General features: G+C 37.3%; 1 protein-coding gene across 3 annotated transcripts; it reads left to right on the plus strand.

Annotated features, from left to right (window-relative positions):
- The first annotated feature begins 1,962 nt into the window (after positions 1 to 1,962).
- fancg (FA complementation group G) lies at positions 1,963 to 15,569 on the plus strand. 3 transcript variants are annotated; one of them, XM_038290003.1, is made up of 14 exons: positions 1,963 to 2,161; positions 2,529 to 2,622; positions 3,415 to 3,540; positions 3,672 to 3,844; positions 6,581 to 6,710; positions 9,023 to 9,147; positions 9,238 to 9,384; positions 10,398 to 10,558; positions 10,846 to 10,912; positions 10,992 to 11,308; positions 11,393 to 11,433; positions 11,534 to 11,707; positions 13,434 to 13,548; positions 14,973 to 15,569. In XM_038290003.1, the coding sequence occupies exons 1-14, from the start codon at positions 2,093 to 2,095 to the stop codon at positions 15,064 to 15,066; spliced, it is 1,833 nt and encodes a 610-aa protein (XP_038145931.1). In that variant the 5' UTR covers positions 1,963 to 2,092; the 3' UTR covers positions 15,067 to 15,569. The 3 variants fall into 3 exon arrangements, with proteins under 3 accessions (XP_038145931.1, XP_038145933.1, XP_038145932.1); XM_038290005.1 differs by having other exon boundaries at positions 13,437 to 13,548; XM_038290004.1 differs by having other exon boundaries at positions 2,532 to 2,622.
- The last annotated feature ends 367 nt before the right edge of the window (positions 15,570 to 15,936 follow it).

The raw sequence follows: 15,936 nt of genomic DNA on the forward strand, positions 1-15,936 counted from the left end.
CCGAGCCCTTCACATTACAAATGACCCCTCACCCCCACCATGGACGGGCCTCCCTGCTGCCCACTGGGAAGAGATCTGATGCAAGTTCAACAGAATCCAAAACAGCTTCTTCCCACCGCCATCAGACAACTGAATGTTGAAAAAAAAAAAAAAAAAAAAAAAGCAGCTAAATGTTGGAAAAACTGTAAATCATATCTCAGTCTTATGTTTACATTTGATCACCGCTGCACCTAAAGAAATGGAAATGTCTTGAGAGCTGAACTGAATGAAATTTTATTTTGTATACACCCTACGTGTACAACATTACAATAAAGTTTGTCTAAGTCTAAAGTCACAAAAAACACAAAATTAAATTTCTGTCTGTACTATAGTGGGACTGCATTGTGGAAGAATTTGAATAACATGAAAACCTTCACAAGACAAAGTATCTAGACTTTTATCTTAAATGTGCTACTGAGCACTATTTCCAAAAATAGCTGCCACTGAGGCACTTTCTTCCAACAGGCTGTCAATCAGAGAAATGCCTAAAAATCAGAGTACTCAGATCAGTACATCCTTTCCACCAATCCAGGTTTCTTCTTTTGTAGAAACATGTTTTGAAGAATTACAAAAAAACATTGTTCTATTTCCCTGTTTTGTATATTCTAATGATGTTGATACTGAGAGCAATGTAGATCCAAAATTAAATCTATTGCTTATGTGCACAAACCTGAAATGCAAAGCTGATTCTGATGCTATTCTATTCTTTTTTTTTTTTTGTCTCAGGGCTTTGGTACCAACCAAAAGAGCAGGGAAAGATTCAATGTTAGGGAGAATTGTGAAATGCATACTGCTATATAAGTTGGGAGGAGGATCCTGTTCGTCAGGAACATATTTAGACTGTTTAGGGGTGGGCGATGGCCAGTCTTGAAAAATAAGCAACAAATTAATCTTGACCAGACTGATACAGTGGTGCAGGGGTGACAACAAACACATAGAGCAAGCCAAGAAGAATGCATCAGGGTGATGACTGGAGGTGACCTTGCACAGTGACATCTAGAAAAATGGCTGTCCTTGCAGGCTCAAGCATGACTCAGCTGTTTAATCCTTGACAGGTGTAGATATCTGCATGACACTGACGTTGAATTTGTTGGGAAACCATCATCCTGAACAAAACTAAACGTAATAAAACTTATCAATTGTTTGGATTTCGTTTTGAAAGCGTCAGGGTCGTAAGAAAACGGCCCTTAACAGTTGGAGGACTGTTGCAGTTGGACTGGCTGATGGATCTATAGGAACAGCTGTGTCTGGCTTTCCAACAGCACCATCTACTGGACAGTTGGCAGAACTGCTCCTGTCGTCAACCTGTCCAGAGGAGGCACCAGAAACGCTCAACCAAAAATAATTACAACCCCAACAACGTTGATGCCTGTCCGAACGGCAGGTTTACAAGAAGGGGAGTTGAAATGAGTCATAAATAGTAAATCTGACGTAAACAGCAAAGAATGAATAAATGCAATATGGAAAAACAACAAAACGAGAAAAAGATTGTGGCTACATAATGCAAAGGTTAGTGAATTCAGAAATTCGACTAGTTACATAATATTAGAAAATGTTATCACAAGATCTTTGCGGGAATATTTGTGGAAATAATAGTGCAAAAAATAAGGAAAGTCTAAATTTGCATCCCAAAAGAAACAACTAAAGTTATGCTGATTGTAGGAGAAGAGTTGACAGACAGAATTAGAATAAAACCGAAAAATAAATTTAATATATGTTTTGAAGAAGAGGTAAAAATGTGTTAACAACTTTATTCCCATTTTCTGCCTGTGTTTTTATTTGCTTTTTAAAATATATTATTTTTTCAGAACATGTGTCTCAATAACGTAGTTCTGCGCTCCGACCTCCAGAGCGGAAAGTGGCGGTAATGTTTCTGTGCTGCTCAAACTGATGCAACAAGAAGTAGAGAAGAAGAAGAGTAACTTCCGGCTGTGTTGACGTTCAGAAAGAGGGAACATTTGAAGAGTATCACTAATCTTTTTGTCGCCCTCTTCTTTCTTTCTTTCTTTCTTTTTTTTTTTTTTGAATAAACAGTGGTATAATTTCTTATAAAATGATTCAACCACTCTGTTTATTGGATAGATGGATTCAGGAAAATAACGAGTTGGCTTCTAGCTATAAGGTAATTAACGTTAGCTGACTTCTCTGTTTACCATTCATTTTAACATGTCACTGTTACCCCCCTTTGTTATTGTTTGTTAATATTATATATACTGTCTCTTTTTGTTGTTGTTGTTGTTGTTGTTTTTCTGTATTGTGCAACTACTGCTGTTATTCTAAACTTGACATTGTGTAGTCACTACTTGAGTTTTTAACATTACTGTTGTAAACAAAGTTAAAAAAAAAAATTGAACTAAAGTGAGCCTTGCTCCATCTAAGCTGGGGTGAACTAATACTATACTTTGGCATCATATATATGTATATATTGTCTCCAGGTAGACATCTTAGTTACATACTTATGCTTTGTTTAAAACCATTTATTTCTCCAGCAGGATGGACAGGATGCTCAGAATCGAGATCACAACCTGTTCAGACAGAGACGATATTCCTCTGATTTTCACAAACTTCTAAAGAAAATTCAAGGTGATCCACCGTTTGCCTCTATCCATTATCATTCCATTTTAGCACACAGCTTTACCTTTCTAAGGGTTAGAGGTTAATTAAATACAATTAATGTTAAACTCTGATTTGCCAGATCATACTTTGATTCTGGTGTTTCATCTACCAGTATTTTGGCTAATGACTTACTAACTGAATTCAGACGTTAGAACTACTATTATTATATTATTATATTTTATTGTTATTTTGGAAAACATATACAAATAGATACCTTTTTGGTGCAAGAAAGCAGAAATTCAGGTGTGAAAGTTCCAAAGACAGATAGATGACATCAAAACTTACATGCAGCAAGAATAAATAACATAAAAAAATAAAGTTGAGCTGTATTGTTGAAAGAAATGCACATTTAAGAGAGGAATAAGGTGCTGGTATGAAGAAAAGGCATGTTCATCTTAATAGATGGAAAAAAATATAGATTAGAAAATCAGCCACTTAACAAATGATATTTAAAAAGTATGCAGTTTTTAGCTGATTTAAAAACTACAAATGATCAGTAATATCTGGAGTGCACCTTAACATTTCTAAGGGAAATAGAACAATGCAAATACATTCTTGATCAGAGCAAGAACCTGTGCAACCAAACTTTTAAACACTAATAGGGTCTGATGGGAGGAGCAAGGATTATAGTCTCAAACAGTGCTGAAAGGAAGGAGGCACTCCTTTGTGCATCTAAGATACCTGAAGTATTTTTACTTCAACTCACTTATTGTTCGATAAGAAGTTCATACCTATAGCTTATATCTTTCGTTCTCTCAGGCATCCCTCCTCATCTGGATCACGCACAGCTGGAGCTTTCAGTAGCCTACAACACCTGTGTGTGCTTTACTGCTCAGTCTCAGTTTGAGGATGCACAGATGCTCCTCACACAGACCATACAGAGAGGTGGGTTTCAGCCTGAAAGCTTGGGACCATTTACTGTACATGCTACAATGGATAAAATGATAACAATCATACTTATATGAGGTTATTATTGTTTTTTTTAAATCTTTTTTTATTACCTTTGTTCCTGGTAGTGCTTGAGATAGCCGGAGAGAATCCAGGTACCTCTGACCCTTCTGTCCTTTGGAAGGCAGCTCTTAAATCAGTGGCCAGCACAGCTTTGAAACGCTCCGTATTAGGCCTGTTCTGTTTGCAGTGGGGAACATGGCTGGCTAAGAGCTGCTGGACTGCAATTAAAGAATTTCAGGTATGTGTTTTAAGAACAATTCTCACAGCTATCACATTGTTTAGAACTATAAATGCACCATAAACCCTTTGCTTTTGTTGTTCAATCTCCATTTACCTGTTAAATGTAGACATATTGGCATACCACCAAACCATAATTATAACCATAATTTTGACTCACAACCTCACTCACCAACACGCTTGTTTTTTTTGCTATCCATAGAAAAAAAATTGATTAGCTGAACCCTTTTGAATACACATTAATATGCATAGTCCAGTTATGGTTTAAAAGAATAGTACACCCAAAACATGATTAGCCTTCATTTTCTACTCACCCCCATGCTGAACAACACTCTGGAGTACTTTTTTGATATCTCAAATGCATCTGGAGATCTGGGAGGCTTCTTGCTGTCTGCTGACATTCAAATAATGGAGGTCTATGGTGTCCGACACAGAAAGATCCATAAAAGTCCACAAAAACGTGTCAATATTCCTCCATACTGCTCGTCCAATGTATTCCAAGTGTCCTGAGTGGGTAGCATCCAGAATTTACTCGAAACGAAGTCATTTAGAATGTTTTTAGAGCATAAACAGTAGTGTATAGGATTTCCTGAAAGCGCGCGCCTGCGCGTTCACAATGCTACGGAAACCGCGGCAGACCAAACCAGATGAAAGTGCGCATTCAGCTCGGCAAAGAACTCATGCTCTTCCTCAACACTGAAGTCCTCAGACATTTTTCTTTCGTTGTTTCTTTCTTTGCACAGGTAAACAGCACATTTCTTCTTCTACGCTTGCATTATCGGCAGAGCAGACGCTGAATGCGCACTTTCATCTGGTTTGGTCTGCCGGCTTCTGTAGCGTCGTGAACGCGCAGGTGCGCGCTTTCAGGAAATCCTATACACTACTGTTTATGCTCTAAAAACATTCTAAATGACTTCGTTCGAGTAAATTCTGGATGCTACCCACTCAGGACACTTGGAATACATTGGACGAGCAGTATGGAGGAATATTGACACGTTTTTTGTGGACTTTTATGGACCTTTCTGCCTCGGGCACCATAGACCTCCATTATTTGAATGTCAGCAGACAGCAAGAAGCCTCCCAGATCTCCAGATGCATTTGAGATATCAAAAAAGTACTCCAGAGTGTTGTTCAGCATGGGGGTGAGTAGAAAATGAAGGCTAATCATGTTTTGGGTGTACTATTCCTTTAATATGGGCATATAGAGGAGCGATCGTGTAAGATGGAACTTTAAAAACCAAAATTGAAGTGCTGCCCTGATTTATAAAGGGAAATGAAAATTAGCCGAGTGTTAGTGGCCCTGAAAATTGGATTTCTTTTATTTATCTATTTATTTTTTACTTACATATACTTTCATACATAAGCAAATTAAGTATTATTAAGTCCAGAATAAGGCCTCTGGGCTCTTGCTTAGTGATTCAAAGTCCAGTTCCTAGATGAAAGTAAAGCTTGCATTTCAGTTAAAGTTTTGCTGAGTCATCTGTGAATCCTGATAGCATGAAGTCCAGTGTGATGATTTGGGGTGCCATATCAGGCGCTGGTGTCGGTCCTCTCTGTTCACTATCGTCCACAGTTAATGCAGCCATCTATCAGGAAGTTTGACAGCACTTCAGCCTTCCCTCTGCTGCCAAATGCGCTGATAAAGCAGATTTAATTTTCCAACAGACCATGGCACCTTCTCACACTGCTGAAGGTGCCAAAAGCTGGTTCGGTGTCCACAGGGCTGATGGGGCAGCAAACAAACCTGACCTGAATTATTTTCAAAAGGAAGACGTGGGACACCAGACCTAAGAATTAAGATGACCTACAGTAAGACCGCCATCAAAACAACATGGACTTTAATCAAACCTCAGCAGAACCGCAAGCTGACCTGCTCCTTGCCTTTAGTGACTAAATATATTGAAGATTTTCATGTAATTCTACATTTTCAGAAGTACCCATATATGAAGCCTTCTAGCATTAATAAATTGATTAAACTTAAAGCAAGTCTTCATCAGCACATTTCTTTTCTTCTCTGAACAATCTGGATAAATGCACCTTTTTTGTCTTCTTTCTTTTTCATTAAGCATTGCTAAGTATTGCATACAATCTGATAAAATTTTAAGAAAAGCCTTTGCACCTACAGCATTATGGAAATTAGCGAAATTAAGATATTTTGTCATTTTTCCAATAAACTGGCTTAAACAAAGCAGAGATAACTTCTTACAAGTGACTATTTGTCTTTTGAATATATAATATAATATAGGAAATGTTAACATTTGAATCTAGTACATATTATGGATTCATTTATCAACTATATGAATTCATAATGAATTTGTACAAATTGCAGTTAACTAAATGTTTAATGGTGGCAGAAGTAAAATGTTTTTTGTTGTTTGTACGCGAACACAAATGCTGACAATGATCCCATTTAGTGAGGTTTAAAAGTTTTTTTTTTTTTTATCAGGATAATACATTAGATCCTTTCAGCCTTGGATAGGGTTTGTCTTCCTTTATCTAAGTGTCTGAGTGGGTTTTCTGTAATTCTTCCTCCCATTTCTGAGTTTTTGTATTTCTTTTGTGAACATAGAAGCTGTAGTGGGATAACTGTCAGTTAATAGTCCCTAGAAAAGTCCAAGCTCTCATGTGTTCCCTCCTCTTCCTGGCTCTATTGATGTTTCTGCCAAACTGATCTTTGTTTTCCTTTGGTTGTGTGGTCAATTGAAGAAACTACTGTTCACTTTTTTCCTTGACACAGGCAAAGATTTCTCTGTTTGACGAACAAAGACAAGGAGTTTGGGATGAAAAGATCCCCAATTTTCCAAGACTGGTTGTGGAGCCAAGAAGGCTTTCTGAGCTTTTGAAGATCTGCTCTGCAATTAGCCAAGGTCAGCAACATTTATATCTCCTAAAAGAAAAACTGATTACAGATTAAACTTAAAGTAAATACTACTCTTGTACGTTAATGTTTTGTCGCAAAGCAAACAGAATATCCATCCATTTTCTGTTACGCTTATCCCAGTTGGGGTCGAGGGGGGTGCTGGTGCCTATCTCCAGCTGTCAATGGGCGAGAGGCGGGGTACATCCTGGGCAGGTCGCCAGTCCATCACAGGGCAACACACACTTACACCTAAAGAGAATTTAGAAAAGCCAATTAACCTAACAGTCATGTTTTTGGACTGTCGGAGGAAGCTGGAGTACCCGGAGAGAACCCACGCATGCTCAGGGAGAACATGGAAACTCCATGCAGAAAGACCCTGGGTTGTGCAGTAGGTTAACTAGTTTTGTTGCAGATGCTCCATCACATTGTGACATGGGAATTTTAACGCTCTTTTGTCAAAACTGTTTGTCTGATGCAGATATGTGTGGAGAGGATTATTCAGTTCTTCCTCTCTCTCTACCTATAACATCTGCTGCACATCTAAACCCTGCAGTGGATATGGATTAATAAAGCAATTTTTTTTTTGAATTTATGCTTTGCTGTTTTTATAACTAGTACAATAAAGATAAGAGTTACAGAAAAGCCTTGACAATGTGGAAAAGAATACCTACATTTTCCTTAGGTATTTTCAAAATCTGGATAAGATTTGAAATTAAATCTGAAAAATCTTTTATTTCCCGACTCTTCCATGTTTTGAATAAAAAAATTAAATGTATGTTTTTATAAATATTTATTTATATTTTTTGCATTGAAAACTTCTCCCTGCTTTGTAGGGATTGTTAGATGAAGCCTCATGAGGCATTAAACCTTTTGGCTAAATTACTTCAAGGATCCCCACAGTTCATGAAGCTTCATGTGAACATGTCATCACCTACTGGTGGAGTGTAGAACAACAGTTAGCAATATAATCTGGATTTTTTTTTGCATTTGTTTTCCTTGTTTTCCCCATTTAAGTTCCATTGAAATTGTTAACGAATGGTGTGTATAATAAAAAATTATGTAAGTTTTTTTGTGTGCAAAATGTGTTAGAGAACAATCATTTAATGTGCACTGTTTTTCTGCCATTTTAGTAAAATAAGCTCAAGCAGAGAATGAAAGTGCTTCTGCAAATTGGGCAATGATGAGCAAAATGAAAGGTGTTCAATTGATGTTCAATTAATTTGGTTGGAAGTTATGTGTCCAACCAATCTTTTGGCTAAACCAACCATCTAATTTGGCAGTGTTTTTACCCAATCTATATTTATACAAGGGCAAACCAATACAAATTAGTCACACTAGCCAAAATAAATAAGTTTCATAGCAACTTTCAACAATCAAAAGTGGGTCTCAAAACTTCAACCTCAGGATTGGAAGTCAATGTCTTACAGCTGACGCCACTAGCAATAGTATTTTGATTTTGATCCTTACATTGTTTAATCTAACTAAAATAGTTGTAATCAACTAGATTGGTTGGAAAAACAACCAATCTATTCTTAGAATATATACAAACTCTCTCCAACTGATAGCAACTCTCCGCTGCACCACTTCCTGACGTGGTTACTTAGTACGACGGTGTAACGAGGCTTCGGATGTCATCAATTTTGGCTCCTCCCCCAAATGAAGTAAGCCTCGATGCGCGCCTTGCGGAAAAGCCCCCTCCACTACTCAACAATCTCATGAAACTATATTTTAAATATGGTTTGTTTATATCATTTTATTTACAGTGTGAATGTGAAAGATTATATTTTTGGTCAGCAAATTAATTTTATTTTTTTATGGGAGACGCAGCTACAGTCCTAAATGGTGTCCTGCTAGGGTCAAATGTTCCTCTCAGTTACTATATTTGTTCTTCTTACAACTTTTTTTTCTCTGACTTGCTCATTGGATATCCACAGTGTGGGACAATAAAGAAATATTCTATTTTAATTTATTCTATTTTATGAATATATCGACTTTCTTTCTAGAATTTGACATTAATATGTGAAACTGATTAAATAATTAAACAGTTACTATAAAACCACGAGCTGGTGGTCTTGATAATTAGATGATGAAAATAGCCTTTTATTCATTTTCCCATCCTTTCTGTAATCATTTGTCCATTAGCTCTCCCTTCATTTCTTTAAATAATCCATCCTCCATTATCTTGACAGCTCACATTTTTGTTGAAAATCCAATTCTATTAGCTCTTAAAGGCATTCAGTGTTATTCTCCTGTCCTATTAAGTGACTTCTAATGATTAAAAATGAATGTGTTTTGCTCTTATCTGATTGTTTTATGAAGGTGCAGAAAGGCTGGATGAAGGTTGGAGTACCCTTTCATCTCTGCAGGCTGCCTCTGCCTTGCCTGCTCCCAGAGCTCTCATAGCATACACACACCTCCTCTCAGGTTCCTGCCTCGCCCATATGGTACACAGAAACCACTCATAAAGCATAAAAAAGCAGAATGTATTGTGGTTTGAATGCTGTGATCATGTTTGTATTTGAATTTGTCCCTAGAGCCGCCCTCAGATGGCACTGCAGTGTTTCAGAAAGGCTCTGGAGACAGATCCTTGTTGTGTATGTGCTCTCTACCAGAGCATACTCATCTACAGGCAGCTGGGAAACTCACAGGCTGAGATCCAGGCTCTTCGTATTCTGCACTCGGTCAGTAACCTGCATAGCTCTCAATAACACATTCACAAAAGTATCTGTGGTCCCAGACGTATCCATACTCCTAAAACTTTTCCACATTTCTGTTTTATACGACCAAAATATATAATAGAGCAAAACAAAGCAGGGCTCAATTATTAAGTGGAAGGAAACTCCATTTAGAACTAAAACAATTTATGGAACCACTTTTACCTCTCATTATTGCTGCAAATCTATTTCAGTGTATCTTCTCTAGCTTAATAAATTTAGGAACTAAAAGTTAGGTCTGGATTTTTGACTAGATTATAACAACACCTCCAAATTTTTTAATCTGAACCACATCTTATTGTATGCTGAGCCTTCTTTTCCTCTTGAAACTGACCCTCCACCCCAGTCTCTAATGCATCACAGCCTCTAACAGGCTTTTTCTGTATTGTATTGTTTTGTATTTTATCCATCTTCCCATCATCTCCAACCAGCTACCCTGTTTTATCCTTGAGAACACATCTCCACAGCATGATGCTGCCCCTGCAATGTGCCAATGTGGGATCTGTATAATCCGTATGATGTGAAAAGTTTCTGCCCCATGCAGTGTAGCTCAGACAGAAAAACATAAAAAAACAAAACAAAAACACTTTGGGTTACAGAACAGCTCTTTATACCGTAAATGAAATTACACAAATGTGAACTCTAGTAGGTTTTTATTTAGGATTTTATTGTAAAGGGGACTCAACAGTATTCCTCATCATTCTTTTTTCTATTTTAAAGTTTAGATGATTGATTTTTATCGTGCTTGATTCTTTCCACTTAACAAGCAGGCTCTACTTGGTGTTGGTCAATCACATAAACTCCAGGGTGCCACTATTGAGTTACAAAATGTGAAATTGGAGGCATATGTAGAGTTTTCCAAAAAACTGTTTTACAATGAACAAAAATACTAGATTAGCAAAAACAAAAACAACTTTTTATCACTTGAGCATATTAGTTTGGTTCCGTGGTTGAAAAACTACTTTTCTTCTGTCCTATAGACTTTGTTGTTACCCTCGACAACAGAACAAGCAATGGCTGGGAGCCAGCTCCTCTCACCGTCCTTGTTTCTCTGCAGCAAGTCACTGAGCAGCCTGCTCTCAGTCCCGTCTGCCCTCAGTGTCCTTCACTGTTTGGCTCTTAAATGTGTTATCCATGGCAGGTGAGGGAACCGGTATGACGTCCTTTCGCCAGTTTTCTATTTTGATACAGATATTCTAACTGGAGTGCAGTCATTTTGACCAATCTGTCCCAAGTTCATGTCCGAATAAAACATAAACATTAACCACAAATTATCCAGGTCAAAAGTCATGCAGTGATAAAAGCACTGATGAGAAGAAATAAAACAGCATGCATCTATTATGGTTACTGCAGGACTTAGCCTTATTATTGCTATCGCCGGATGATTGCAAGGTTTGTTGTTATTAACTCAGGGTTTTGCTCCTTTAGAGTGTCGGAAGGTGTGGAGTATTATTTGGACTTGCTCGCTGCTCTTCATTCAGAAGATCAACATGGAGTAAGGAAAAACACATTGATGGACAGTTTCTAAGGAAACTGAAATGCTTTGTATGACGTGTTTGTTCTTTATTGCTTAGCCGCCTGCTGCAGTCTCTATCCTCCCCAAGTTACCCAGGCTCTACCTTGAGGCTGGGGCTGCATTACTCATGGCCAGACGACCTGCAGACTGTCTGACCCTTTGTGATGAGGTCAGCAGGACAACTGTGGATCTGCTCCCTGAGAAAGTGATTGTGGATGATCCAGAGGAAGGAAGTGTGTCTTGGAGCAGGGAGGGGAAAGACGAGACTGAGAGCGGATTGGAGAGGCTGCTCTGGGCTGCAGCATCCTACCTCCTCCAGGGTCACTGCTACTGTCAGCTGATGGAATGGAAGCAAGCAGTTACTAACTACACTAGGTCTGTGTTTCTGGACTGGTTTTATGCAGATCATTTATGTACAAGATTGGAAATAAACGTACAACATGGTATTCTGCCCTGCAGGTGTATTAACCTGGTTGTGAAGGTGCACTATAAAAGGAGAAGTAGGCTATTTTTTTTTTAAAGACATTGTAATATTTAAATATCTAACTGCTCATGTTGGCTCTTCAGCTTTAATCTGAATCGCTCTATTCTTCATTACAGGCATCTCACCACAAATTCCCAGTACAGATATTGATGCTGAGCAGGCTGGAGATTTACTTGTCCTCCAAAGACTAAAGGGGCTTTCATTGGCTGGTAGGGGCATCAGCTTTGCTCAGATGAGCCAGCTGAGGGAGGCCCTCAGAGACCTTCAGCTCAGTCTGCAGGCCCACCCAGGTATGTTTATCATGGCTGGAAGTCTAAATAAATATGCATAGCTCACAGTATCCTGAGACCTGATGCAAGTACATATTCATAGTAAGTCTGATGGTACCCTCACAGCACATTTAAAATGGTGCTTAATGTTTCTCTAAAAACTCAGTCCATTAAAAGCAATGCTCTAATTTATCCCTCTATGCTTTTAGCGTTAATTGACCAAATGATTAAAGTACAAGATTTGATTCAGAAAGCTATCTTTAACATAGCATGTAGAGATTTGTTGATGTAGTCGTGTTTCAAGTTTCAGAGATGCTTTCAAGCTTTTCAGCAGATCTGGATCTCAGAAAGAAAGTTTTAGATTGTTGAATGGTAAATGGCCTGTACATATATAGCGCTTTTTCAAGTCAGGAGACTTGATCAAAGTGCTTTACACTGCTTTCAGTCATTCACCGGTTCACACACACACTCACACACTGATGGTGGTAGACAACATTGTAGCCACAGCTGCCCTGGGGCTCACCGACAGAAGTGAGGCTGACGTACACTGGCGCCACCTGGTCCTCTGACCACCATCATTAGACATGCGTGTCTTTCCCAAGGGCTTGAACTGTCAACCCTTTCAGGGCAAACCCCTACATCCGATGCCACTGTTGCCATACACAAGGCATCTTTCTGTTAACATTTTTTGTGTGACTGCAGCTGTCAATTGTAAAAAAAATATAGGTTAATGGGAATTCAAATGACCTCCCAGTAAGAGGAAATGTGACCTCTGGTCTATATGAAAGTGGAGCAGATAGAAAAGAAGCCAAGGAAACAATTGAATCCACCCATACATCCAACCTCAACTCAGGTGTCCGGGTTTGTCCCTTTTTGATCACACTATCCATGCCAATTTTTTTTTATTGTTTTCTTAGTCGCAGGTCAGGGTTCCTACTATGTGGTGATTCAGAACAGACAGCCAGCAGTACCCAAATATGAGAAAACATAAATTGATTGTTTTGAAATGACTCTCCATAAACCCAGAACTATAGAAAACAATGTGGAAAGGAGTACATACTATAGACTCAACCCTTCAAAACTGAATCTTATTGCTGCATATTTTTGTGTGATGCAAATAGTGCTGCAATAGAGTACAAAGTTGATAATACCACTTTTATTTGAATCTGTAATCTACAACAAGGTAAGATTTTTGTACTTGCTAAACAAATAAGGAATGAAATTGAACCTTTTTTGTTTTAAGTTATTGTAAACTTACCTCTCTTTTGAGTTTGTGTAAGAACACCAACTAATATCTCTGTACATAAAAGTATTTTGCACCATTGCCAGTCACCGGGGGTGTCAAAATACAGATGCAAAAATAACCCTGTCTGTATACACAACTATAAAAGGCTGATCAAATGTCTGTTCTCTGCCAACTCCAATCCTCATTGAAGTTGGCATGTAGGCTGTATTCTAGAAATGTTAAGAGTGAAAGAAGTCAGAAAAGCACACAAACACAATCTGACAGCAAAATGAGGCTCTCTGCATATATATATATATATATATATATATATATATATATATATATATATATATATATATATATATATATATATATATATATATATATATATATATATATATATATATATATATATATATATAGAAGAGGACATTTTCATAGAAAAAAAATCACAATGTTTATGTTTACATATTCTGTTGTCCTGGTTTTAATCACATGATCATGCAATCCTTTCTGTTTCAGAAGGTGTGACTGCAGGGCAGTGGTGTGGGGAGGTGCTGTGGAGGCTGGACAGGAAGCAAGAGGCAGCTGCATATTGGAAAAAGACCTGGAGCCAGCCCATTCCATTCATAGCAGAGTGAGATACTAAACTCTATGCACATACATGTGGTTCTTTTTAACAAAATTTTGTGTTGACTGGTAACCTTCCACCTGTTTAGATTTTGTGACTTAAAGTGTAAGATTTCATAATTATCCCGGGTGGATGTTGTTAAGCATTTACAAATAACAACTCAGAAAACATGAAAATTACAAAGGTAAAATTTTACCAATATAGAAATGTTAGACATTAGAAAGATTAGATTCTCTACCATTCAACCACCAAGATCATTTTATGGACAAAGCGAGCACCAAGGCACAATTAACACAGATATAGCAGCATGTCAAAATTTAAATATGACAAGAAGCCACAACAACATACCTTTGAAGGTGTCCAGAAGCCATATTATAAATTCAATCTTCAATTGTTTGTACTCCGTTTGTCCAAAAGGGTGCACGGATTAAAAATAATCCAGCATATTCAGAATAAAAACATTTCATGATGAGAAAATTGCTACATAACTTACATAATTTGACATAAGAAAAGTTAGCTGGTCATAGCTAATGTTTAGCATCTTGCTAATAAGACTTACTTCATCAAACGTTTGCCTGCGATGTTTGGTCTGTTTTTGTTTTTTTTGTTTTTTTTACATCGTCTTCCTACCTACAAGACAAAAGTGTCCACATCTTTGTATGACTCGATTTGATTCAGGAACAGCCAATTAAGCTCCTTAGCAAGCTCCTTGCCTGTCAGCCAATGACGCACTGAGTTGTTATTCACTAAATGAAACTTTTTATATTTTTATATTTATTTTTTATATAAAATGTTTTACAGTGCAAAAATTTGTTTTATATTTGTTCATAAAATCTCAATGAATATATATATATATATATATATATATATATATATATATATATATATATATATATATATATATATATATATATATATATATATATATATTTAAGTCAATAATCAGATGAACATGAAGAAAAGTGGAAAAATATTTGCTTCATAAATGTTTTGTGGCCATCATAATGCTTCAGTGTTATTCTATGGGTCAAATGGCACAATTTGGCACATTTGGAGGGATTTGGAGAAGCTGGTGACACCAAATGTTTAAAGCCCCACAGCTCTGGAACTGTTGTTTTTATATAGAAAAAAACTACTTTGAGTCATGTTTGAACTGAGGCAGTTTAGGCTGTGTTTTAGTCACATATTTTCAGAAACTATAGGGTGTTAGCTTTCAAATAATGTATCACACATGTAATTTGGGCTAACAATTCCTCAGTTATTTGCTGTTCCATTTGGGTATGCAAAATAGGAGAGGATACCCAAAATTAGGTGGGCATTAGATACTGCCTAATATTAGATTGGGCCTGTTTGAAAACATGGATTAAAAAAATAAAACTCTTTGAATCCCTGTTGACTATATTCTTTTTCTGGCCTAATTTCTCTTCCAGGACTCTTCCTGTTTATGCACAAGAACTTCAGTATGATCTGTTGCTGGATTCAGAGGAGCTGCATCAAAGACTGCAAGAACTTGACCCTATCTAGGCAGACTGGATAGAAAATTTCGCTTAGTATGTGTGCGCGTGTGTGGTGGGGTGCTATCAAGCTCAAATTCTAATGAGACGAATATGTGGAGAGAATAAAACAGTTGTGTGAGTGGAAACCTGTCATGTGGGCTTGTGAGTCCAGATTTATCTGTTCTTTTCATTTCTAGAGCTATTGTTCTGCGTCTTCTAACATCAACCCACTTTGCTTGAAGATTTGAACAGAACCACATTATCTACTAAAACTGTTACCCTTAACTTTTAAAGCCAACCTTTCTCTAGAAAAACGTCTTAAGCGTAGCCTCATTTAATGCCACAGAAAGTTTTAGGGAACGCATCCACTGACAACAAGCTCAACTTTGTGCCAACTCCAGATGATCCACCAAACCCAGGGATCCTGTAGACACTCAGCACTTTACAAGTGTAAAGATATAGTTCCATCTTGCATGGAACACTATTGTTTGATGGCATGTTGATAGTTAAAAAATATAACCTTGCTTGGAATATAATTGTCAATAACTAATGTAACTTGACTGGTTAAACACTATTTTAAGTAGGTGATATAAATCTAACGGCGAAGAAGCCTTATCTTTTAAAAATGTTACTGCATAAAAATAAATATTAGTCATGGACATGGAACTTAGAACAAATCTGTGTGAATCCTTTGACTCCAGTACACCCCCTTTACTTTGAAGATTGGCTTAATTAATTGGTTTAATTAATCCCTGTGCTCAGTGACCAGACCAACTCATTATAACCATAGCAGGTCAATAACAATGCAATTTATGGATTCAAATATGGTAGAATTTTAATGAGAAGTGAACCAGCAGTTGTTTAAATTAAAATAATTATATTGTTATCACCTTTTTGT

Source organism: Cyprinodon tularosa, unplaced genomic scaffold, assembly GCF_016077235.1.
Source record: "Cyprinodon tularosa strain WSP-4 unplaced genomic scaffold, ASM1607723v1 ctg275, whole genome shotgun sequence".
Lineage (NCBI taxonomy): Eukaryota > Metazoa > Chordata > Actinopteri > Cyprinodontiformes > Cyprinodontidae > Cyprinodon > Cyprinodon tularosa.